This window comes from Ovis aries, chromosome 7 (genome assembly GCF_016772045.2).
Source record: "Ovis aries strain OAR_USU_Benz2616 breed Rambouillet chromosome 7, ARS-UI_Ramb_v3.0, whole genome shotgun sequence".
Lineage (NCBI taxonomy): Eukaryota > Metazoa > Chordata > Mammalia > Artiodactyla > Bovidae > Ovis > Ovis aries.
The window spans coordinates 18,956,457-18,982,035 of record NC_056060.1 but is presented as its reverse complement, the minus strand read 5'-3'; the positions used below and the strand labels follow the sequence as shown (position 1 = coordinate 18,982,035).

Here is a 25,579-nt window from a genome sequence, read left to right as displayed (position 1 = left end):
TGGTGTTCCCTACTCATGTCCTCACCTCTCTGGTGTGGAGAGAAACTGAAACTGCCCTGGAGCTTGGGGTTGGGAGGTGGAGGAGGGCGGGAATGGGCTGCTGCAGAGAGACTAAAATGGCTAAAGAGGAAGAACTTGAAGCAAGTACCCAAGGCCCTCGCTGGGAAGGGCAAAGGATGCAGACCCAGGCCTAGGACTCCGGGACTTTCCAGTCCCGTGGACTGAGCGGTAGGATCTAAGCAGAGCGTGGGGCCCCACCTGGATCTGGAGAGAGGGAGGAACAACCAATGGGCTGGGCCCGTCCCGCGCGAGCAGCCAATGAGCGGTCGGGGGCGTGCCTTCCGAGGCAGGCAGGAGTGGGCACTCGGTCCCCCGCGCTGTCTGGAGGCTCCGCGATGACAGCTTTGAGTCCGGTCGCGGCCGCCGGAGCGAGCAGGTAAGTGGGTGCAACCCGCTGGGGCCCGGAGTCCGCCTCGAAGGGACGCTACCCGGAGGGACCAGGCGCCCGCCGCGCCTTGCTGGGTTCTGCCCGGGGGGCAGGCACTTTCCACCCTGCCGGAATGCGGCTCCGCTCCAGAGCTGCGCCGTGCGGGCGCCGGCGCCTCCCAGGCTGCGAGGTGTTGCGCGGGGGCGGGATGCCAGGCTGCCGGCGCTTCCTGCGAGGGGTTTGAACATCGGGGATGATGGACGTCCGGGCGGCACCAGGGAGGTGGAGGGCACCCTCCTCGGGATACCTCGCGTGGTTCACCACCATCCTCCTCTGCCGCCGTCGCTGGTCATTCATTCGCTCATTCATTCATTCCCTAGCCATATGGACCTCCCGTCCCAGCTACCCCCAACCCAAGGGCTGGTCTTTCCCTTCTGGCCCCCGGAAGGCTCAGCCTCTCTTCTAACCCGGTCTGCAATTGTAGCGGCGCTCTGCTGCCTAGGAGGCAGCGTGGAGCTGTCCCAGCACGACTCGGCCGCACCCCTGCGTCGTGCCCGTCCACGTCGGGCGGGCTGGGGCCAGTCTCTCAACCTCGAGATCTGTTCCACCGTCGCTCTTGGAAGAAGGAAAGTTCTTGCAGCTGGTCAAGGGGTAGGGAGGCAGCGCAAGTGAGAGGTGGCGTTTCAGGTGGGATCAAGAATTGTGGCCTCTGCCCCCTGATCTCTTGGGCCCTTGCGGGTAGGATTATTTGGGGAAGAAGGAGTCAGTGGTTGAAGCCCTCAATTGCTGCCCTTGTCCAGGTCCCAAACCCTACAGCCAGAGCTCTGAAGGGCAGCCTGGCACCCCTGGCCATCCAGCCCTGGGGCAGATAGTGTGGATGTAGTGTGACCCAGTGCCCAAGCCACACAAGTACGTGGAGCCGGCAGAAGGCTTAAGGGCTCCCTCTGTCCTGTCCTCAGAGAAGCTGGTGAGGTCCTACACTGCTGGCATTTGCCATTGTTGGCTTTGCCTGCCCCACCCACCCTTACAGGAATCGGCCTCCTAGGGAAAAGAATCCTAACAAGCCATGATGCCTTTGCTCCAATGTACATCTCTAGCTGGCTCTGAAGTCCAGTTCCTTTCACAGCAAAGACTTATGGGGCTTCAGGGAGAGAGTAGAGGGTGTATATCACCCATCCCCACCCCCATTCTGCAGTGAGAAGGAGGGTTTTCTCCTTCTGTAGTCTTCTGATCGCACAGACAGACACTCGGGTCTGAGGTTGTGGTTCTATAGGACCAGTTAAGCAGTGAACATCTCTGGGACAAATGGGCAGATATAGAGTACAAAGCTGACAGAAGCTGCTACTGAGCTTCCAGGTGCATTTCTGCAGGGGCCAAACCAAAGTTCTCATTCCTGACTTGCCTTTGGGAGAATTTTCTGAATAGCGTAGGGGGGTCAATCCAGGTCCTATCCAGGCCTTGATGTTACTGATTGCTTTGATGTTTCTGAGCTTAGCGGGATCCTTGGAGCTTTAGTGTAGACCAAGAGGATCTGTGTGCCAATCCATCCACCTAAGATCCCTGAGGGTGAGGTCAGCAGTACTCGAGATGGGCTCTGCCAGCCAGACTTCCTGAAGTTCTTCTGCATGCCTGTTTGGGTGGCCCCTCCTAGTCCTTAACCTGGTTAAGTTGTGGCTTTGGCCCTTGAATGCCACATACCATACTTATCGGACCAGCATGAAGAGCCTCACTTGTCAGAAGTTCCTATTTTGCTATGACCTGGGACAAGTCGGGTCTCCTTTCTGGGCCTGCTTTGCCACTGTAAGGTAACGAGAACACATTGTAGGCTCCTTAAAGGGCTTTTCTGTGCAGCCATTCAGTGATTCTGCTAACTAGCCTGTTTCCCCCTTGATTTTTGAAGGTATTTTATCTCTTTACATAATTACTTCATTGCCGTGACTACCTACGGAAAGCCCGTGGTGTTGAGACCCATGAAGCATTCCACTTTGGTATCCAGGGTCTGAGTCCAGACACCAGAAAATAATTTCCTTTTTTTTCCTGAGAAGTGAAAATAATTCCGCCCAATTCTGCAGCCCTCTTTTAAGCAAGGGTAAGTTTGGCATGAAGTCAGCCTTGGCCGCTGTGCTGCTGTTCACCTGGGCGGCAGGGCACGAGTCTGTCACCACCTGTTATCACCAACCTGTGAAGTTTTGATTAATCCCCAGCTGTTTACTAATGTAGGAAGGGAAGGAGGATGGGGACATCAAGGAAGAGGATGGAGCTTCCTCTGTAATCAAGAAGTACCTGGGCTTCCCTGGGGGTCCAGTGGTTAAGAATTCACCTGCCAATGCAGGCAACACAGGTTTAATCCCTAGTCCAGGAAGATTCCATATGCCGTGGGGCAACGGAGCCTATGGGCAGCCACTAATGAAGCCCAGATGCCCAGAGCCCATTCTCCGCAATAGCAGAAGCCACCACAACGCGAAGCCTCTGTACCACAACTAGAGAGCAGTCCCTGCTTGCCACAACTAGAGAAAGTCTGCACCCAGCAATGAAGACCTGGCTCAGCCAAAAACAAAAAATAAGCTAATTTAGAAAGAAAAATTAAAAAGAAGTATCTGCTTCCCCATGGAGTCCTTGCTGGCCAAAGCACAGAAAGAAGGTGCTATTCCCAAGAAGATAAACCACTACAGGGCAGGCTGGTGCCTCCCTTCTCCCCACCGCAACTACACATTCTCATTAGTTTACAAATGCTTGGTCAGAATTTAGGACTGGAGTGTTAAATACCCTATGGCGGTTGAGCCAGTCTCTAAGTCTTTGTCCTAAATTACTGTTTCCCTCGAGTGGTGTTTAAAATCTACTGGGAAAGCGCATTGTTAATTTTTATTTTGTTTATTTATCTGGCTGTGTCGGGTCTTAGCTGTGGCATGCAGGATCTTTGGATGTGGCATGTGAACTCTTTGTGATGGCGTGTGGGATCTAGTTCCCGGACCAGGAATCCTACCTGGGCCCCCTGCATTGGAGGTGTGTAGCCTTAGCTACTGGACTGCCAGGGAAGTCCCCCAATATATTAGTGTGCATGCTGTTCTAGATACATGTAATTTTTTTCAATGTAATATAATGCTATCCTTTGTGTTAAGCTTATTTTTAATGTTTTAATAGTGAAATATTTTAATCATTACATAGCCTTTTATTGTATGAATAAACCATGCTTTGTTCATGCTCTATTTTTTTCCTTTTTTAACTAAACTTCAGTGAATATTTGTATATATTTAAATTTATGTCCAATTATTTCCTGAGAGTAAATTGTTAGAAGTGGAATTTATGGGTCTGTCGGCTATCTACATGTAAACGTATGTATCTGTTCACATACTGCTCTCCTACACAGAAGTGTGAGACTGTCCATTCACCAAAATGTTGATCAACCATAGATGTTATTACACTTTTAAGCCTTTGAAATTTAATAAGTAAAAAAAGATATCACTTCTACTTTTTAATTTTTGAATATCTTTATTATTTTTGTTGATTTTCAAGATATTACACCCCTGTTATAGTAATTTCAGACAAAACAGAAACTATTGAGAGTGAATTCTTCCCTGAGATATCATCACTATTGTTTGATACAGAATTTTTTTAATTGTTTCTTTTGTTTGTTTGTTGATATACAGAATTTTTAATTTTATAAATGGGTTATATTTTTTTTAACTTTTTAAATTTTATGTTGGAGTATAGCTGATTAAAAATGTAGTGATAGCTTCACGTGAGCAGCAAAGGGACTCAGCCATACATGTATTCATTCTCCCCCAAACTCCCCTCCCATCCAGGCTGCCATATAACGTTGAGCAGAGTTCCCTATGCTATACAGTAGGTCCTTGTTGGTTATTCATTTCAAGTGTCTTTAAAACTTCTAATGATTTATTTGTGGCTGCTCTAGGTCTTCACTGCTGCTCACAGGCTTTCTCTAGCTGCAGCGAGCGGGAGCCACTCTTCATTGTGGTGTGCAGGCTTCTCATTGTGGTGGTTTTTCTTGGCCTCTAGGGCTAGAGCATGTGGGCTCAGTAGTTGTAGCTCGTGGGCCCAGAGCGCAGGCTTAGTAGTTGTGGTACATGGGCTTAATGGCCCTGTGACCCATGGAATCTTCCTGGACCAGGGATTGAACTTGTGTCCCCTGCATTGGCAGGCAGATTCTTTACCACTGGACCACCAGGGAAGTCCTGGTTATCCATCTTAAATGTAGCAGTGTGTACATGTTAATCCCAAACTGCCTAACTTTCCATTCCCCCTATCCCTCCCCTCTGGCAACCATAAATTCATTCTCTGAGAGTCTGTTTTATAAATAAGTTCATCTATATCATTTCTTATTAGATTCTGCATATAAGGGATGTCATATGATATTTTTCCTTCTCTGTCTGACTTACTTCACTAAATATGACTATCTCTAGGTCCATCCATATTGCTGCAGATGGCACTATTTAATTCTTTTTAATGACTGAGGAATATCCCATTGCATACATGACCCACATCTTCTTTATCCCTTCCCTGGCAGTGGACATTTAGGTTGCTTCCTTGTCTTTGGCTATTGTAAACAGTGCTGCAATGAACACTGGGGTGCGTGCATCCTTTCAGATGATGTTTTTCTCCAGATATAGGCCCAGGAGTGGGATTGCAGGGTGGTTATATTTTAAGTTTTTAAAGGAACCTCCATACAGTTCTCCATAGTCACTGTACCAATTTACATTTCCTTCAACAGTGTAGAAGAGTTCCCTTCTTTCCACATAAATGGGTTATATCTTGGTTACTGACTTATATGTACTTTTTGCTAAACAATACATTTTTTACCTTTTTTCCATATTAGCACATGCGGCTATACTCCATTCTTTTAGTCAATTGCATAGGAATCGACCTTATATTCATAAAATACTGTTTTGGTATTTCTACATTTTTCCTCATAATTATTTAATTTCCTCTTAATTTATAGGAATATAAATTTTTGCCTACTTGTCCATTTATTTCCTTATAACAAGTTGCATGAAATGGAGTTTTAGGGTCAAAGGATTTACATTTCTTAAAGCATTTGATATATGTCAGAAAGGTTAACTTAGTTTTAAGTCTCATGGAAAATGAGAATGCTTCTTTTTCCACATACATCCTTGGTAATATTGAGCACTCTGATTTTTTTTAATGTTTATCAGTAAAGTAGGTAAGAGGGAGCTCTCTTCTTTTGTGACTTGCCTGTTCATATTCTTTGCCTGCTTTTCTATTAGATTGTCTGCCTTTTTCTTACTGACATAGATGAGTTTTTATCATTTAAAAATGCCAGTCCTTTTTCAGTTTAATTTTTTAATATTGTTCCAGTCAGTTCAGTTCAGTCACTCAATCGTGTCCGACTCTTTGCATCTGTTTACTTCACCTTTTAAATTGTTATATATTTGTTTACCCTGCACTGCGCAGTAGGTGGTCTCTTAATTCCCCGACCAGGGATGGAACCTGTGTCCCCTGCCGTGGAAGAGCGAAGTCTTAACTACTCACCACCAGGGAAGACCTCTGTCAGTTTAAATTTTGATGTACAGAGGTTTTTAATTTTTATGCAATTAAATATTTTCTTTTATGTGTTCTGGGTTTTATATCTTGCTTAGGAAGTTGTTTCCTTATATAGTAATATTCTATTCTGTTTTATTGATTTAGAAAATATCTGGATGTTTAATCTACCTGGAATTTATTTAGTGTACTTTTATGAATGGTATGAAGTACCCAGTTGTTCCAATATCATTTATTGGACAATCTCTTTTTCCCTTACTTATCTGAAACAGTTTCTTTTTAAAAAAGATTTCGCTTTTGATGTGGACCATTTTAAAGTCTTTATTGAATTTGTTACAATATTGCTTGTGTTTTGTGTTTTGGTTTTTGGCCCTGAGGCATATGAGATCCTAGCTCTCCCATCAGGATAAACCCACACCCTACCACTGGTCAGCCAGGGAAGTCCCGTGATTCTGTCTTACATACTAAATTCTCAGATACCCATAGATCATGTTCTGGCCTCCCTCTTACAGTCTATTGATCTATTAATTTTTCCTAAACTAGTAAATATTTTAATTGTTCCAGCTTTGTAGTTTGCTCTGACATCTGGTAGGGCAAAACCCTTGCATGACAGTTGGGATAAATTCGCTTCTTTAAAACTTTCAATCTTCTCACTCAGGAACAGTTTATCTTTCCGCTTATTCAAGCCTTCTTTCATGTTATTTTAAAAATGCCGGTGGTTTTCTTCTAGATTTTTCTACATTTTAAAAGTTTATTCTTGGGTAACTTATACATGTTGTTGCCACATGAATAGAATCATTTCGCCAAATATATTTTATAACTGTTTATTGCATGTCTACTGAGAAACTATTGATTTTTATGTTGATCTTGTAACCACTAGAATAACAATTATGTCTGTGAGAGTGTATTATTATGTGTCTATCTTCATCACAGCTCTGGCTGGCCCAGTGTCCAAATATAAGAATATCTGGGCCACTTTCTTATGATTTTTCCAGTTGAATATATATTCTCTAGGTAGTTCATGTTACCATCTTTCAAAGAATAATCAACTCTTTTTAATGTATGAATCTTTTGTTTCTTTTTCATGCCTTTGTGCAATGACTAGAGCTTCCAGAACAATGCTGAATAACAGTGGCGAGAGCAAGCCTTCTTAGGGGTTTTCCACTAGCTGAACAGTCTGGGGCTGTCCCTGGAAGAGAAGGTCCCAGGATCCAGTAAGCTCTTTAAGTGTAGGTTATCGCCCAGGAATCCTTACACAAGCACGGTATGGCTTGGGGGAGCCTAGTTAGCAGAAGCCTGGGTGGGGCAAGCAGCTGGATCCTGCCTGGGACCCTCCAAATCCGGACCAACTACCGGGTTTGGGTGCTGGAGCGGGCGCGGGCCCCGTTTCCAGGGTGCAGGACGTGCTGTGCTGCGACAGCCTCTGGTCTACGCAAGCTTTTGCTCTTCCGCCTAGGGACCCACCGGCCCCATCAAGGGGTGCGCAGGGCAGGCAGGGCGGGCTCTCTGGCGCGGGGCCCTGCGTTGCTGGAATTCTGGGTGTGGCTGCGCTCTTGGCGCCGGGTGCCTGCGGGCTCTTCAGCCCTTCCCAGGGCAGACGCAGAAAATGGGCTTGTGGTTCGCGGGCTGCGGCAGAGACACGCCAGGGGCAGAGGAGCGTCAGGTGAGGATGGCTGGGGAAGGCTGGACCAGGCAGGGAGGATTCGGGCAACGGCAGCGTCCGCTCCCTCCACCCCCGCTCAGTCGGGGTGGGAGAGGTACAGTCTCTTCTCTTTCCCATCCCCCAGAATCTCCGTGGCCTTTCGCAGGACCCGAGGTCGGTGTGGCGCTGAGCCGGCCGGTGACCTAGGCTTCCGGCTGTGCTCGGCAGGATCCTCACTTGCGTTCAGGGGCCTGTGCTCACTGCCAGTCCCTGGATACAGTCACCAGCGTGGGAGGGAGCGGGGAGGAGCAGACCGTTAGGTGTGGATCCAGACTCCCCACTGCCGCCTGGATCCTCTCCTGGTTGGTGGTCAGGCTGCCCTTCAGCCTTCCTGCAGTTTGGCCTCCCAGCAAACTTCCTGCTTTCCCATGCCTCCTTTCTGAAGCACTGCTTTTGCTTCCACGACAACCTATACACCTGGTTTTCTTTCTGCCTCTTGGGCCACCTTCTCTTCGTCTCCTGGGGGCATTCCTCTTCCTCCTCCACCCAGACTTTTTCTTAAAAAAAAAAAAATACTTAGTTTTATTTATTTGGCTGTGCAAGGTCTTAGTTGCCACACTTGGGATCTTGATATTCATTCAACATGCCGGATGCTTAGTTGCAGCTTGGGAACTCTGAGAAGGGGCACGTGGGATAGAGCTCCCCATCCAGGGCTGAAACCTAGGCCCCCTGCCCTGGGAGTGTGGAGTCTCAGCCACTGGGCCGCCAGGGAAACCCCTTCCACCCAGTCTTTAAGTGTTGTAGTTCTTGAGATCCCCTACTCCCCTCTCTACCCCCCATCCTTCTTATGGAGAAACAACTCACACACCATAAAATTCATCCTTTCAAAATGTGCCATTCAGTGACTTTTACTGTATTCACAAAGTAGTGTAACCATGATCACTGTCTAATTCCAGAACAGTTTAATCATCCCCCCCAAATAAACCCTATGTGCCTTAGTCACTTCCCATTTCCCCTTCCCTCCAACCCCTGGCAACTACTGAGCTACTTTCTGTCTCTGTGGATCTGCCAGTTCTGGACAGTCCCTGTACATGGAGTCATACAATGTGTGGCCTTTTGGAACTGGCCTTTCACTTAGCATAAAGTTTTAAGGTCCATCATGTTGCGGTATATATCAGTACTTCATTCCTTTGTATGACTGAAGTATGTTCCACTGTATGGATATACCACATTTGCTTATCCGTTCAACAGCTGGGTCTTTGGGTTTCCATTTTTTGGCTATAATAGTAATGGTAATAGTAATAATAGTAATGGTAATAATGATCATAATGCTATGAGCATTCCTTTTTTGAAAACTTTAAAATTGTAGTACAGCTGATTTGTGATGTTAATTTCTGCTGTACAGCAAAGTGATTCAGTTATATACATATATACATTCTTTTAATACTCTTTCCCATTATAGCTTAGATTTTCCCTGGTGGCTCAGATGGTAACGTGTCTGCCTACACTGCAGGAGACCCGGGTTCGATCCCTGGGTGGGGAAGATCCTCTGGAGAAGGAAATGGCAACCCACTCCAGTACTCTCGCCTGGAAAATCCCATGGACAGAGGAGCCTGGTAGGCTACAGTCTATAGGGTCGCAAAGAGTCAGACAAGACTGAGCGACTTCACCTCACCTCTTCACCTCATTATAGCTTATTATAAGATATTGAATATAGTTCCCTGTGTTATACAGTAGGACTTTTTTGTTTATCCTATATATAATAGCTTGCATCTGCTAATCCTGAACCCCCAGTCCATTCCTCTCCCACCTGCCTTCCTTCTTAGCGACCACAGTTCTGTTTTTTCCTGTGAGTCTGTTTTGTAGATAAGTTCATTTGTGTCTTATTTGAGATTCCACATATAAATGATATCGTGTGGTATTTGTCTGTTTCTGACTTACTTCATTTAGCGTGATAATCTCTGGGTCCATCCATGTTGCTGCAGATGGCGTTCTTTCATTCTTTTTATGGCTGAGTAGTATATTCCATTGTGTATAGACCACAGCTTCTTCATTCATGCACCTGTTGATGGACATTTAGGTTGTTTTCATGCTGTGGCTATTACAAATAGCAGCCAAGTGCTGTATGAACATAGGCTTGCATGTGTCTTTTTGAATTGTAGTTTTGTCTGTATATATGCCCAGGAGTGGATTATATGGGAATTCTGTTTTTAGTTTTGAGGAATCTCTGTACTGTTTTCCATAGTGGCTGCACCAATTTACATTCCTTCCAACAGGGTAGGAAGGTTCCCTTTGCAATGAGCATTCTTGTACCAGATTTTGTATGCATATATATTTTCAGTTTTGGGGGGTATGCACCTAGAAGTAAAATTGCTGGGTCATATAGTAAATGTTTAACCATTTGAAGAATCACCAAACTGTTTTCCAAAGCAGTTGCACCATTTTACAATCCCAGGAGCAATGTATGAGGGTTCCAATTTCTCATCATCACCAACACCTGGTATAAATTACAGCCTCTTGGGGATGTAAAGTGGTATCTCATTGTGGTTTTGATTTGTATTTCCTTGATGACTAATGATGTTGAGCATCTTTTTGTGTACTTAATGGTCATTTGATATCTCCTTTGGAAAAGTGTTTATGTAAACATTTGCCCATTTTTAGTTGGATTATTTGTCTTTTTATTGTTCAGTTTTAAGAATTCTTTTTAAAAATTTTAATTGTGGATTAAAAAACACATAACATAAAATTTACCATCTTAACCATTTCTAAGTTCATTTGTACAGTTCAATAGTGTTAAATATACATATTCATATTGTTGTACAACCAGTTTACAGAACTTTTTCACCTTGCAAACCTGAAACTCTACATCCATGAAATAACTCTCCACCCACCCCAACCCCCAACCCCAGCCTCTGCCAACCACCATTCTGCTTTCTGTTTTTATGAATCTGACTACTCTAGGTCCTTCATATAAGTGGAGTCATAAAGCATTTGTATTTTTGTGATTGGCTCTTTTTCACTTAGTATAATACCTACAAGGTTGTAAGAGTTTTTAAAATATATTCTAGATACTAGTCCCTTATCAGATCTCTGATTTACAACTATTTTCTCTATTAGTCACCTTTTCACTTTTTCAGTGATATCACTAGCGGTACAAAAGTTTCTAATTTTGATGTAGTTCAACGTATCTATTCTTCTGCTGTTTCTTGTGCTTCGGGTGTCATATTTTAAGAAATTGAGAGTCAGGAGCAAAGAGAACGTCTGTGCTGTGCTCACTCACGTCCAGCTCTTTGTGAAGTTATGGACGGTTGCCTGCGGCCCATGGTTTCCCAGGCAAGGATACTGGAGTGGGTTGCCATTTCCTACTCCAGGGGATCTTCCTGACCCAGGGACTAAACCCACGTCTCTTGTGTCTCCTGAACAGCAGGCAAGAATCTTACAAGACTGTTGCCTAATCAGAGATTTACACCCATGATTTCTTCTAAGAGTTTTAGCACTGACATTAAAAAAAAAAATGTATTTATATATCTGGCTGCATCGAGTCTTGGTTGTGGCACGCAGGACCTTTCTTGGGGGTGCACGGACTGTCTATTTGTTGCACATGGGCTCTGGAGCGTAAGAGTTCAGTAGTCGGGACATGCTGGTTTACCTGCTCCACAGCATGTGGGATCTTAGTTCCCCAACCAGGGATTGAATCTGAGTCTCTCGCAGGATCAAGGCAGAATCTTTTTTTTTGTTAATTTAATAACTGCATTTCTTTGTTTAGTTTTGGCTGTGCTGGGTCTTGGTTGCTGTGTGGGCTTTGCTTTAGTTGCAGTGTGCAGGCTTCTCATGGTGGTGGCTTCTCTTGTTGCAGAGCACAGCCTCTAGGGCACTCGGGCTTCAGAAGTTGCAACTCGTGGGCTCCATACTTGTGGCTCCCGGGCTCTACAGCACAGACTCAACAGGTGAGTTAGTTGCTCAGTAGTTTATGGGAGTTAAACTCAATGAGTTCATAGGAGGGAGGCAGAGTGGCCGGGCTTAGTTGCTGCATGGCATGTAGGATCTTCCTGCATCCTACATTGGCCTGTGGATTCCTTACCACTGAGCCACCAGGGGAGCCCCTGCGAAGTGGATTCTCAACCACTGGACCACTAGGAAAGTCCCGGCTCTGACATTTTTGAGTTAGTTTTTGTACATGCTGTGAGAGAGGGATCCAGCTTAATTCCCCGGCCTGTGGATGTCCAGTTGTTCCTACACCATCTGTTGAAAAGTCTGCTCTCTGCCCCTCTGTTCTGGTCTTGGCACCCTTGTCCATAGCTTCTCTTCTTTAGGGGAGAAGAAGATTCCCTGAGGGATCTTCCTAGCTCCTGTACCCATTCATGGGCCAATAACTCAGGAATTTCTCCCTTCAGCTTGGAGCTTTCTTCTAAGCTCCTCACTCATATATAACTTGACATCTCTACTTAAATGCTTCTCATATATCTTTAAGACTGAACTCATGACTATTCCCCTGCTTTGTCTCAGCAAAAGAGAGCAGTATCCTACTTACTTAAGCCAGAAATCTAAAATCATATTTGACACATTTTCCCTTACACCCCACAGCCACTTGATCACCAAGTCCAGATTGGTTCTACTTAGAGATATATGTATTGTGAATCCCTCCCCCACCTTCCATCACCACGACTGCCACCAAGTCTGAGACATCATCTCTCTGCTGGAATATAATCTCCTAACTGGTCTGTCTCCATGGAAAATTCTAAACTTATACAAATGAGGAGACTGGGACTTCCCTGGTGGTGCAGTGGATAGGAATCTGCCTGCCAGTGCAGGGTTCGATCCCTGGTCCAGGAAGATCTCACACGCTGCAGGGCAACTCAGCTCCTGCACCACCACTACTGAGCCCATGCTCTGGAGCCTGTGAGCCACAACTACGGAAGCCCACGTGCCTACAGCCCGTGCTACGCAACAAGGGAAGCCACCACAAGGTGAAGTCCATGCACTGCAAGGAAGAGTAGCCCCTGCTCTCTGCAACTAGAGAAAGCCCTTGCTAAGCCACAGAGTCCCAGTGCAGCCAAAAATTTAAAAAAAAAAAAAAAATGAATGAATAAAAAAAAAGAATCACAGCTACTCTCTGGGTATCAAAAAAAAAAAAAAAAGAGGAGGAGAGTTGTAGGATGAACCCCCCCCCCCCACCTCCATCCTAGGCTCCTGGCAACTTCTCCTGGGATCAGAGTTCTTCTGACCACAGAGTCAGTGACCATTTATCCATCACTACCAACTACCAACACAAGGTTGTCCCCGTTTCATCAATACTCATCCTCTGCGCCCCCTGTCCCACACCGTTTTGTGTTTGAAACAAATCTATGTCTTAGGGTGATCTGTGATCATGTCCATGAATGCCAGCTCAAACAGATGCTGCTCCATACTCTTTAAACATACAAAATTGATAGTGTCTTTTCCCTTTTAAATCCCTTCATTGGTTCCCCCTAGCTTTTAAAAGAATGACAAAAACCCTTACTGGGGCCCACTGGGCCCTGCACGATCTACCCTGCCTACCTCTCCAGCCCTGTTGCTCATTACTTCACTGCTCACCTCCACCTTCCAGACCCAAAGGCTCTGTTTATGTTTCTCCTATGTGCTGTATACACCTGGCCTCAGGGCTTTTGCACATCAGAAACCCTCTAAGCAGTGGTCCCCAACCTTTTTGGCACCAGGGACCAGCTTCATGGAAGACAATTTTTCCACAGATGGGTGGGGGGAATGGGTGGTTTCAGGATGACTCAAGCACATTACAGTTATTGTGCACCCTATTTCTATTACTATTACATCAGCTCTGCCTCAGGTCATCGTCAGATCCCAGAGGTAGGGAACCCCTGCTCTACAGTGACCCCTCCCCCGTACCCTCCAACCCTCCTCTCCCCCGCCAGCCCGTTGGTCTGACTAGCACTGCCATCAGGGCAAATGCTGCTGCTGTGTCTTCAGGGAAGTCTTCCCCTGTCTCTGCGGCTGATTCAGGGCTCCTTGATTGAGGCGCTCTCAGACCCTGTGCTTTGCCTTCACAGTACACATTACACAGTTATAATTATGTATTGATCTCTATAAATATTTGTTTCACGTCTGCCTCTCCCACCAAGCATTTTGGGGATAGTAGTTTGTCTCATGCCTCTTCGTACACACAGCACTTACACAGAGCTAAGTGAGTCCAGGCATTCAGGTGGAGTTTAGAGGAGGGAGGCAGAGTGGCGGGCAGCCTTTGAGGGCTATGCTGTTGCTAGCCTCTGCTGGGGTCAGCGTTCTTCTGACCACAGAGAGCCAGTGGCCAGCTTCTGCTCACCCAGTCCTGGGCTCGGCTTTGTTGTTCCCTCAGACAACATTTGCTTTCTCTCCTGGCTGGAGACTTTCTTGCCCCTTTGCTGAGGAGTAACTGAGGCCCAGAAGGAGAGAGTGGCTTCCCCAAGGCTGTGAGAGGTTCTTTCAGGCCTGCCTCCCTGTCCCCACGCCCAGGGTCTTTCAGGACCCTGAGACCTCTCAAGACCCCAGTGCTCTGAGAAGAGCTGAGTGGGTTTCCAAAGCTAGCGCGATTCTGAGATGGGTGTCCCAGACTGTGCCGCGTGAGATCCGTGGATGGACAGAGTTGACTTGTCCTGGGAGCAGCCACCCCTCCTGGCAGCCTGGAGCATCTGAGGGTGTCTGTGGGCCCTCCGCTCAGCAGGCCTGGCGGAGGGTGGCCCCCAGGAGCACAGGAGTGCTCTGTTTCTTAATGAATGCAAGTCTGTGTTTAGACCTGAATGACCAGCTTCTAGTCTGGAAACAGCCAGGCCCCAAGTGGCCTGCCAAGAAAAAGTGGTCTGTGACCAGGTCCAGGGGTGCCAGCTCACCCTGATTCTGCTCCAGCAGTGGGCACAATGGGACGGGGCCAGTGACAGGCGGGTCACTCTGCAGGACCAGCTCCCTGCTCCATCGTAGCCTGGGCTTTGTAGGAAATCCTGGCTGTCTCCCGGAGCGAAGATTCCAGGTTTAGGCTGTTTGTCCAGCAGTCTCCCTGGTGACTGTTCTCAGTCTGCCAGTCTTTGCGCTCTGGCCAGGAAGGGGGCCAACTGTTGGTCTCAGACCTCTGGTAGGGGGAGAAGAGAGGACGGGATCCTGAGCATGGCTGGGTCTGAGCTCAAGGGGTGGGAGACTGTTCGTGGGTGCCGCCCCAGGTGTGAAGAGGGCCCTTCCATAGCCGCTGTCACCAGGAATAAGATTCAGTCACACAGGAAACGTATGAAGCTTTGTGGGTAGAGTGAGGGGCCTGGTGGTGCCTCCATCTCTGCTTCCCATGGGGCGCTCACCTCTAGGCATCTTTCAGGGACGAGGGAGGTGGGGCAGGGTGCAGGCAGGGGTGGGAGGCTCAGTGGGCAAGGCTGGGAGAACCCGCCCCTTGACCAAGACTGGGCCGTGACCTCTCTCAGATCCTCACAGGAACCCTGACCATCTGCAGGGAGAGGAGATTCTCCCCTCTTTACAGAGGAGGAAGCAGACTCAGAGGAGGAGCCTGGGGGTCAGCGGGGAGGGAGCCAGAGGCAAACAAGCAGTTGCCCTCACTCCAGGTTCTTAGGTTTGCATCCCGAGGCCCCACTGATGCTAAAGAAACTACACAGAGGAGTTCCCTACAGGAAGCATTTGTCTACCCAGTCAACAGTTATTGAGCACTTACTGTATGCCTGGAGTTGTGCCAGGCCCTGGGGTAAGACAGGAAGTGGGGAGACAAGCCACAGCAACAGGCAAGGTGGCAAGGAGCTCTCTGGGCAGACGAAGGGAGGGCACAAGGAGGGAGTGCTCTGCGTTCCTGGAGGCACAGGCTGGCCAGGCTTCGGGGGGAGAGGTGCTGAGGGATGGCAGCGAGGAGGTTTCCACCTGGGGCAGGAGCAGCTTAGCTGAGTGGGGGCCCTGCCAGGGCTGGGAGCGGGGGCTCATTAGCACCACTCCCAGAGGCAGGGGAGGAGTCAGCCTGAGCACTTTGCCCCCGAATTCTTTCCCCATGAGGAGCAGGGCCATCCTGGTGTGCTGAGAGAGCCTAGTCCTGGGCGGGAGGTCAGGGGGCAGGGAAAAGGTGTGGGGCCCCTTAACCAGGGCTGGTCCAGTCCACCAAACAGCTTGACTACTGAAAGACGATGGGACCAGCCTAGCTCTCGGCCTACCCAGCTCCCACTCAATGGGAGGACCCAGGGTTTCTGAGATCCCGGGAGGTAGGAGTTCTTATTAGCACCAGAGCTCAAAGGGGTCCTTGTTCAGGCTGAATCCAGCTGCCCCAAGAGGGCGGGGCCAGCCCACATCTCCTGAGCAACTAGCTCTCCCAGTTTGTTTGGTTCTTGGAGTTGGGAAAATAAAATCTGGTGGAGGGGTCTTATCTAAGGAACCCTACTTCCCAGTGGGGCTCCTGCATGGTCATCTCAGCTCAACAGAGTCACTCTCTGCCTCCCCAAGTCCCCGTCTACTGGCCCTATGGGGAGAGTGGGGGCCTGGCCCTGCAGCAGGAAAAACTCGAGGAAAGGACAGAATTTGGGGCCCCCAAGCCCCTCCAAGCAGTGTGTGGACTTTTCAGCCAGACTGAAGTTTGAATTCCAGCTCCACTACTCTCCAGTTATGTGGTCAAGAGTAAGGAACTTTACCTCTCTGGGTCTCAGTTTCCTTATCTGTGTAATGGGGATGATGCATCTCTGTTGTGTGACTAGAGTTGGACTGAGATTAGGGGAAATCATGAGCCAGATTCCTTCACCTCCTTCTCCCTGAGGGCTCCCTTGTTAACAGAGCCAGACTTGATCTGAACCTTCTTCAGAGTTCTCTTCCCTCTCCTGGCCCTGAAGGCTCATTGCGAGTATGGTACCCCCAGCTGTGGGTATCAGACCTCTATGGAGTCCTGGCCCTGCTCTGCCAGTGAGCCCAGCTGAGCTTCCCTCCTTCACCCTTGGGTGAAGTGTAAGTTGTACCACCTGCCCCCATTGTGTCTTAAAGGACATCGGATATCTGTCCTCATGTGTGGTCTTTGGGCAAGCCAGGTGTAGGAGATTTTGGTCTTGGCTGCAAGAGCCTGGGCTCTGGAAGCAGAATGGAAAGCTAAGGAGCAGGCGAGGGGAGCAGACCCTCTTTGCTGTCTCCCAGATGCAGTGCTTGGCCCACAGCCCGCCTGCTTCTCTCTTTTAAAAAGATATTTACTTGGCTGCACTAGGTCTTAGCATTGAACTGCTAGTTGCGGCATGTGGGATTTTAGTTCCCTGACCAGGTATCAAACCCCGGGTCCCCTACATTGTAAGGGCGGAGTCTTAGCCACTGGACCACCAGGGAAGGCTCCACCTGCTTCTCTGTCTACTCTCTTCCTCACTGTAGATCCAGTCTCCAGGTCCACCCAGTGACTCTGGCCAAGTACACGTGCAGCTCTCTCCTGCCGGCTCACTGCCTCTGGCCGCCCACCTCCACCTCCCATATCTCCCAGTTAGGATTCATCAGAAAGAGAACCTGACGGGCCAGCTCAGTTTTCATTCTAGAGAGGCTGCTGGTCGGCTTGCAGGTGGCTTTGCTCAGGTCTGGAGCACACCTGTGGCTCTGTTGGCCACGGCCAGGGTCCTCTGCACAAACGGGGCAGTCTTGGGAAGCGGGTCTCTGATCCTCCATGTCTCCCATTATTTCAAAACAGCTGAAGGCTGTAAAGGGAAACTAAGCATATTCCTGGCCCAGGGGTTCTCAGAAAGCTCCTGGGAAGGAGGATTTGTGACTAGGCTTCATGCCTGCCACACCCTGAGTCCTTTGCCAGGGTTGCTGAGCAGGACAGATGGATTGGCACCCAGCATGTGGCCCCCAACTCAGAGCCCCATCCCTTACATTCAGTGTGGAGTTCAGTTATGGGATTCTCTCCCCCTGCCTTAAAAAACAAAACAAAACAAAACAAAACACCTTTATTTACTTAGCTGCCTTGGGTCTTAGTTGTGGCACAAGGAATCTAGTTCCCTGACCAGGGATTAAACCCACGCCGCCCTGTGTTGGGAGCGTGGAGTCTTAGCTACCTGACCACCAGGGAAATCTTACCTTTTCTTGTGGGTGGAAAGGGTGAAGCTGTTGTTGTCTTGCATATGGACATAAGAAAATTATTAGCAAATAAGTGCGGTGCAGCTTCTGTGTAAGAAATCATAGAGTGATTTTTTGCAAAGGCAGATTGCCTTTCGTCTTCTGGTTTCAGTGTTTTGATTGAACCTGACTCTGAGCTCAGTTGATGAGCCTGACTCTGTCCACGTGATTCCAGTTTCCCTTGGAGAGAGGTCTTGTTAACCAGTTTTGGGGTGGTATGTGGGGAAAGTGGCCCCGAGAGAAAGCTAGGGAGGCTCTTGGGAAGGACACAGTGTAGTTCAGGCTGGCCCTGCCACACGAGAAGGCAGGTCTTACTTCCTTGGCACAACTCAGTAAATGAACTCTGTGACTTTCACAGATGAAAGAAATCTCTATTAACAGTGTGATTCCCTGTCTTGTCAAGGATGTTCCTGGAACTCTGGAGGGCCAGGTGGAGGCACAGGAGGGTCAGGGCCCCAGGTCCAGAGCCCAGGAGGGAGGATTAGCCATGGAGACCAGGAAGTCCGCGTCTCCCTCTGAACCGCAAAGAAAGGAGGGGTTTAAAATCACCTGAGAGCTTTTAAAAGTCTGAAGTTGAAACTCATGACCCGGCATTTCCAATCCTAAGTGTTTATCCGTAGGAACGAATACTTGTGTCTGCCAGACAGGTGCTGGAATGTTTGTAGCAAGGGTTTTGTAATAGGCAAAAACTGAAAACTCAACAGCAACATGCCCTTCAACGGTAAAATTAATCAATCAATTGCAATCTGTCCATATACTGGAATTCTAAAGATTGGTGAAAATGCAGTTTGCAACCACACGCAGCACTGTGGATGAGTCTCACATCTGTGTTGCCGAGTAGAAGAATATGTACCATATGATTCCAGCCATAGAAAGTCCCTGAAGAGGCAGAGACAATCCGTGCTGCTGGAATCAGGCTGGTGTTTATCACTGACCCAAGGTGGGGGGTAGGGGCAGTAGGAAGAAGCAGGAGGGGCTTTGAGGGGGCAGGTTTTCAGGTTTGGTCCATTGGCAAAATACATTGCACTGTACACTTATTTTCTGTGCACTCTTTAATATGTAAATGAAATGTCAGTAACAAGTTAAAAACGTGTAGTTATGCAAATGCTCTCCCCAGAGATCCTGATTTAATTGGTCTGAGAACAGGGCTCAGGCATCATTTTTGTTTGGATGATTTTTTAAAAAGCTCTAGAGGTAATTCTAGTGTGCCCCCAGCAGAGTTAACAGAATGGTCTCTTTTCTCTGTGAAGTAAGTGGTGAGCTGTGTGTTGAGAGGCAGAGCTGGTGGAGTTTGGAGGTGCCCTAAGGTCCAGGCCACGGAGCCCCAGTGGCTGATGTTCCTTCCAGGATGTGTCTGTCCCTCAGTGGCTCTATCCGTGGTCTGTGGCGTTGCATTCTCAGGGGCTGCTGCTGTGTTTTCTGTTTGGAAGAGGTCTCTCCTTGGACCAGCCAGGGCCCAGCATCCTGGCTGCTTGCAGGAGAGAGTGGAGCTGTCCTTGGCCTTGAGAAGAGCTGACAGGACCCACAGGATGCTCTAGCAGCTCAGATGCCCATTAGGAGACAACTTGGGAGAGTGTGTAGACACCCACCCTGGGGGAGGAGACACCCAAGGGGACCCTCCTGTGACCACGCAGTCCTAGCTGGTTCACACTGTCAGGCCTGGCCAAGTTTTCCACTTCAGCATCAGCCACGGGCACTGCTGTTGCCTGAGGCTTGAGGAGCCTTGGTGGGAGGTTTGCACAGTGGTTAGGGAAGGTTGTGGGCGGGCGGCTGGGTAAGGCAAGGGAGTGCCAGTGAGCACTACTGTGAGGGCAGGAGTGGCCCAGCCTGTGCTTTCCCCCTCATACCCCATCCCATGCTGTCTGAGCCACTTTATCCTCTTCTGTATGCCTTCTGCCTCCCACCTGAGCTCCTCTTTGATTATTCAGCCAGCACGGATTGAATGCCTGGTGCTGCTGGGCTGGGCTGTCTGCCTGCTCCACAGGCTGGGGCTCCTGGAAGGGCCCATCTGTGGGTGACCCCCATCAGCTCCTGTCCACCACTGCTCCCCTTACTGCTGGGCGCCTATCATTTTCTGGACCTCCTTCACTCTTTTTGTAAAAAATCATTTATTTATTTGGCTGCACTGGGTCTTAGTTGAGGCATGCAGGATCTAGTTCTCTGACCAGGGATCAAACTTGGGCCCCCTGCATTGTGAGCTCAGAGTCTTAGCCACTGGATAACAGGGGAAGTCCCTCCTTCACACCTACTGTCTGGCTTTTTTTCCTCCCCTTCTCCATCTTCAAGTGTCAACATGCCTCTTTTTCGGTCTCTCCTTCATACTCATTCCTTTAGCAAACATTGGGTGCCTACTGAGTGCTGGGGGTACAGAGATGTAGAAGACAAATGCCTGGTGGAGCTCAGATGTCTAAACAGACAAGCACTGGGGTGGTAAGTGCAGGAGCAGCAGCGTGAAAAAAGGGGCAAGGGACCACAGAAGAGGGATGCCCAGCTCTGCTGGGGGAAAGCTGGGAAGGCTTCACAGAGGAGGTGATAGCTGAGCTGAACCTGGAAGGATGATTGGGGAATTCTCCAGGTAGATAAGCATGGCAAGGAATCCCAGGAAGAGCCAACATGCAGGGTGAAGGGGCGCCACTGAGTTGCATGGGTGAGGCTGGAAAGGAAGCAGGAAGGCCAGCTGAGGAGGCAAGCAGGAACTCCAGGAGGAAAGTCAGGAGGCGGGCTGAGGGGTGGTTGGCAGGCTCAGATCTGGGCTGCAGATGGCTCTGTTGGCAGTGTGGATGTGGGAGAGGGCCAGGTGTGCAGGGCAGGGCGGGGGGCAGGTGTCGTTAGGAAGCTGATGCCAGCATCCAGGAGAGAGATGATGTTGGCCTGGGCTTGCCTGGTGCATCAGGAGTGGGGACAGCGTATGGCATCGTGGCTCTCGGGGTTCTGGGGGTTGATGGGGTGTGGGGTGAGTTGACTACTCTGGCTTGGGGAATGTGGAGGATGGGGCCTTTCAAGGGGAGGCAGATCTGGGGACATGATACTGAATTCACTTTGATGGATCTGTCTAGATGGCAGGCTCAGCCGCTCAGGAGGGATGAGGTGTCACCCTTAGGGATTTGGATTGGAGAGTGTCTGCCTGGTGCAGATATTTTGAGTCTGGGGGAGCAAAGTGTGTGTTTGTGTGTGTGTGTGTGTGCGTGTGCGTGTGTGTGTGGTGTCCCTTGAGACTTTGTCCCTGGGGCCTGTGGGAAGCAGCGAGGCTCTGCATCTCCAGGTCCCCTTTGCACCGCCTCTCTCTCCCTCTCTTAACCTCCTCTCTGTGTCTCCCCTTTCCTGAGGGGCCTGGCTCCTCTCCCGACATCTCTGAGTGCTAGCTGCCCACCCCCTCCCTTTCAGCAGCTCTCTCGGGCTGGGCAGGTTCATACCAGGCTCATGGGGTGATAGGCTCAGGAGGTATTTGTGGAAGGGATGGGCAGGTAGCCTGAGTTTTTCGGGCGTGAGGCCCGAGGGCGGGGCAAGCACAGCTGCATCCCCCAGATCAGCATCTTGCCTTCCCATCGGGCTCAGCAGGGTGAGAGGGCCTCATCTGAGGAATTTTCAAGCCTTTGCAACTCCTTCTGCTTTTTGGTTTTGTTTTTTTTTTGGTTTGTTTTGTTCTCAAACTTTTATTCTAGCTGTTTCCTTCAGATGCCTGGTAATTTTTTTTTTAGCTGCGTGGCATGTGGGCTCTTAGTTCCCTGACCAGGGATCCAACCCACATCCCCTGCATTGGAAGGCGATTCTTAACCACTGGACCACCAGGGAAATCCCTATAACCCGCTTTAATGTTCAAAATACTGAGCCTCCCCCGCTCCACCCTCCTCATGACAGTAATGATGTATTTTGTAGCTTTGACTGAAAAAATAGATATGGATTTGAAGACCCCTGATACTAACTCCACAGTCTGCATGTGGAGGTGGGATGGGGGTGCCCGGGCAGGAGGTGTTGTTCACAGCCCAGAGAGCAAGAGCAACTTGGTGGAGTAATTCTCTATGGGAACAGAGGCTGCCACAGGGTAGGGGACCCAGGCTGGCTCCCCACTCTCCAGCTTCCTGCTCTTGCCATCTCTCTCCTCTGGATCAGAGCCCTGTTGCTCCTTGCACGGACCCTGCCTGACTGGTTCTGTTGGTGAATTCTTTTTTCTTTTTAGATTCTTTTTTTTTCCCCCTTGTCCTTTTTCTGTCTCTCTCTATATATTTATTTTCTTTTTCTTTTTTTTTTTTATGTTGGTGAATTCTTGATGACCATTGCCCCAGACCTAGCTTTTCATTGGACTTTGCTCCCATCTCTTTATTTCTACTCATCTAAACAAATACTATGGGGAAGAAGATGAATTAGTAGAGAGTCTGATTTGAAGATGATTTTGAAACCAGTGCAATTCAGCCATATCCAGGGTCTGTGAATCAACAGCATTATCAGGATGACCAGGAGGAGCTGGTTTTAACTGATGGATATGAAGGACTGGCTTTTGACCACCATGATCATCACATGAAAAGAGGTTACTTTTAGTTTAAACATATTTGAGATGTTTTCCCCTGTTTTCTTTCTGTTCTTTTCTTTTTTTAAAAAAAATATTGGCAGCACTATAGTAAATGTTGGTCCACTGTAAGCACGTGGCATCTTAGTTCCCTGACCAGGGATGGAGTCCATGCGCCCTGAATCGGGAGCGTGGTCTTAACCCGTGAGCCACCAGGGACGTCCCTCTTTCCATTCCTATTTTCTTCATGGAGATACTATGGGAATCACAGCAGCCTTCTTTTGTTATTCTCATGGCCCTTCCATCCTCCAGCTTCTGTTCTTGATCTCGCTTACACTGCCTACACATGTCACAAATGTGAGCTTCACACTGGTGTTGCCCTAGGCTCAGAGGCTGCGGTGATAGCGGAAGTGTCTTGGAGCGCCTGGAGATGGGCAGTTAGAGCTCACCCACAGGTGTCTGAGAGGAGCCTGAGGTTCTGGGCAGTGAGAGCCTGCAGCAGGGCTCATCATTAAGCTGGGGAAGGGCCTAAGGCAGGCGCCCCTTCCTGAGGTCTTTGAACCTAAGGATGAGTTAGTTAGGTTTAGAATCCACGCAAAGTCTTGATTATCCATGCAGGGTTAGGTGAGGAAGCCAAGCAGGATCGCAGTCCCACCCAGCTGGTGAGGCTCAGCTTCCTTTTCTCTGGGAATCCAGCTGTAACTTTGACTCTGTGTGTCATCTGAGCTCCTGCAGCCCTGGCAACTTGAATCACACTTTCTAGTATCTGAGTGACAGGCTTCCTGCCTCTGAAACCATGGCCCAGCTCCTCCTCCTTCCTCTTGGGGTCCTGTTTTATCTTTGGTTGTCTGGACAGGAATGTGTTCCTTAGAGTGGAGCCTACATCTTTCTTCTCTTCCCTGGAGGCCCACAGGGTTCCTGGGCTGTAGGATTCAAGCTTGTGAAGGCTTGTTCGACTTGTGCACACTTGCCTTGGGGGCCTCTCCTATCGAAGCACTCAAAGCAAGAAAAGAAAAGAGAGATGAAAGAGAGGGCTGGAATCTGCCACACAAAAATTAAACACAATTATAGCAGCAGTACTACAGACAGAACTAAAAGGCAAATAGGGGAAATATTTGCAAAAATGATAAACTAAGGATGAATCTTCTCAACAAAGAAGGTAGAGACAAATCAATAAGAAAGACATGAAGATACTTATAGACACTTCACAGATGAAATCCCAGTGGTTAAAATGTATTTGGCAAAAGATATTGAACCTATCAGTAAGCAGAAATAGAAATGAAAACAATATATGTTCATTTATCAATTTTGCAAGGTAAGAAAAAGATCATAGCCAGTGTAGAGCCTGGATGTAGGGCAGTGGGCACCCTCATGTAGTGCTGAAAGCCGTGCTCACCATCGGTATAGCATCTGGAAAGCATTTTGGAACTGGGTCTGAAAGATCCTAAGAGATGCTCATTCTCTATCCACTAATTTTACTTCTGAGAATCTATCCAAGGAACAAATAGTGACATGGGGAATGTCTCATGAAATCATGTTAAGCAACAAAACCAGGGCATACAAGTTATGTGATATATAATCCCCCTTACACAAATTATATATTTATGAATAAATATTTTCTTTGTGTGACTTGGGGGAGAAGTTTTTTTATTTTTGGCCCTGCCCTGTAGTGTGTAGGATCTTAGTTCCCCCTCCAAAGTGAAAGTGCAGATTCTTAACCACTGGACCACCAGGGAATTCCTGGGAATGTCTTTCTTATGGGTGATTTTTAAGAGCTGTTTTTATTTATGTATTTTTGGCTGTGTCGGGTCTCAGTTGTGGCATTTGTGATCTTTCACTGTGGCACGCAGGCTTAGTTTCCCTTCTGCATGTGGGATCTTAGTTCCCTGACCAGGGATCCAACTGGTATCCCTTGCATTGGAAGGCAGATTCTTAACCATTGGACCACCAGGAAAGTCCATTATGCATGATTTTTGATCATCATACTTTACATATATTTTCTATAATAAGCTTTAAAAGCTGAAGGTTTTGGGGGGAGTCTCTGTGAAATGTATAGTCATGGACCCAAATAAATCCGGAAGTTAGCTCTAGGACCACGCATGCGTGCTCAGTCGTGTCCGACTCTTCGCGACCCCATGGGGTGTAGCCCACCAGGATCCTCTGTCCATGGGATTTTCCAGACAAGAATACTGGAATGGGTTCCCGTTTCCTCTTCCAGGGGGTCTTCCCAATCCAGGGATGAACTCATGTCTCCTGAGTCTCCTGCACTGTGGGCAGATTCTTTACTGCTGAGCCACCTAGGAAGCCCTAGCTTTAGGAGTCAAGGGGTCAAATCACTAGCACAACCTGTCACTTTGCAAGATTAGGAAATACATGCTATGTGCATCAAAATTCTCCCTAAGGTTGGGGACAGAGGTTGCCATCCCACGTGGTTGGGCCCCTTTGGTGGGTGAGATCATCTCGTTCCTTGCCGTGTGACCTCGGTACAGCTTGCTCCTTTGCAGGTCTCTCAGTTTCCTGTCTCTACAAGGGTAGGGTGGGAGGGGGCCAGGTTAATAACCTTGAATGGTCTTGGCAGATCTTGGCTGAGGCAATAACTCTGTTCTGGAAGAGAACTTTGACATTATCTGGTTACACCGCTGAGAGGGATGGAGTGCTGGGATCTTCAGGTTCCAGCTCCTTACCTGCTGAGAGACCAGTGCACAAGACTCCGTTACTTATTCACAGCCACCACATTGCCCTGCCTTGGCCACCCTCTCTTCCCATCACCCCTGGGCTCACTCAGCTAGTTTGGCTGCTCAGGCTTGATTGATTCCTAGTCTTTCTGCTCTGGAGGAGCAGGAAAGGGTGAACCCTAGGCTATGGAGCTGTTTATTGGAGGCATGAGCTGAAAAGCCTTTGGGGAGCCCCACCTGCCTGGGGAGAGGTGTCTCCCCCTTGCTGGGCCCTCTCTATGGGACATTTTTGAGATGGTTTGGCTCTCAGGGCTGAGCTACCCTGACGGCGTGAAGGTGTCAAGGCCACTTCCTGGTGTGCGGAAGCCCCACCCCCTCAGCCCACACTCACCTGTGGGCTGATGGTCGCACACACACCTGCTCAGCCTTGATAAGGCCTCCAGTGCTCAGAGTCCTTTCCCAGAAGCTGGGACGTTTATAGTAATACTGTCTGGGCGTTCTGAAACTTTTGCTTTCAGGCGTGAGCAAGTCTCAGGGGCCTCCCTCCCAGCTGCCTTCTTAAGAGTGGGGCTGGCAGCTCCGTTGGGGGCTGATTCTCCTTCCAACCCAGGCATAAACTGGACTTCAGGCTTCCAGGAAGGCCGGTGAGCAAGGCTCCTCTCTCAGCCGCCCCGAACCCCTGCCTGGGGTGCCACCTCCAGACTGTGACATCTCTAGCCTCCCCTGGA

At 48.7% G+C, this 25,579-nt stretch overlaps 1 protein-coding gene across 10 annotated transcripts in view; it reads left to right on the top strand.

The window, feature by feature from the left end:
* The first annotated feature begins 272 nt into the window (after positions 1 to 272).
* Positions 273 to 25,579, top strand: part of GRAMD2A (GRAM domain containing 2A) — a 34,317-nt gene continuing 9,010 nt past the window's right edge. For 2 of the 10 annotated variants that reach the window (XM_042252130.2, XM_060418904.1), the window contains exons 1-3: positions 7,482 to 7,607; positions 11,443 to 11,533; positions 12,171 to 25,495. Coding sequence is in view for 2 of the 10 variants with exons in the window: in XM_042252129.2 (XP_042108063.2) it covers positions 288 to 436 (149 nt within the window). In the remaining 8 variants the exon portion in view is untranslated. Of the gene's footprint in view, positions 437 to 2,327; positions 2,517 to 7,481; positions 7,608 to 11,442; positions 11,534 to 12,170; positions 25,496 to 25,579 lie in introns of those variants that run through there. The other 8 variants (XM_042252129.2, XM_060418903.1, XM_060418906.1 and 5 more) reach the window with 7 other exon arrangements.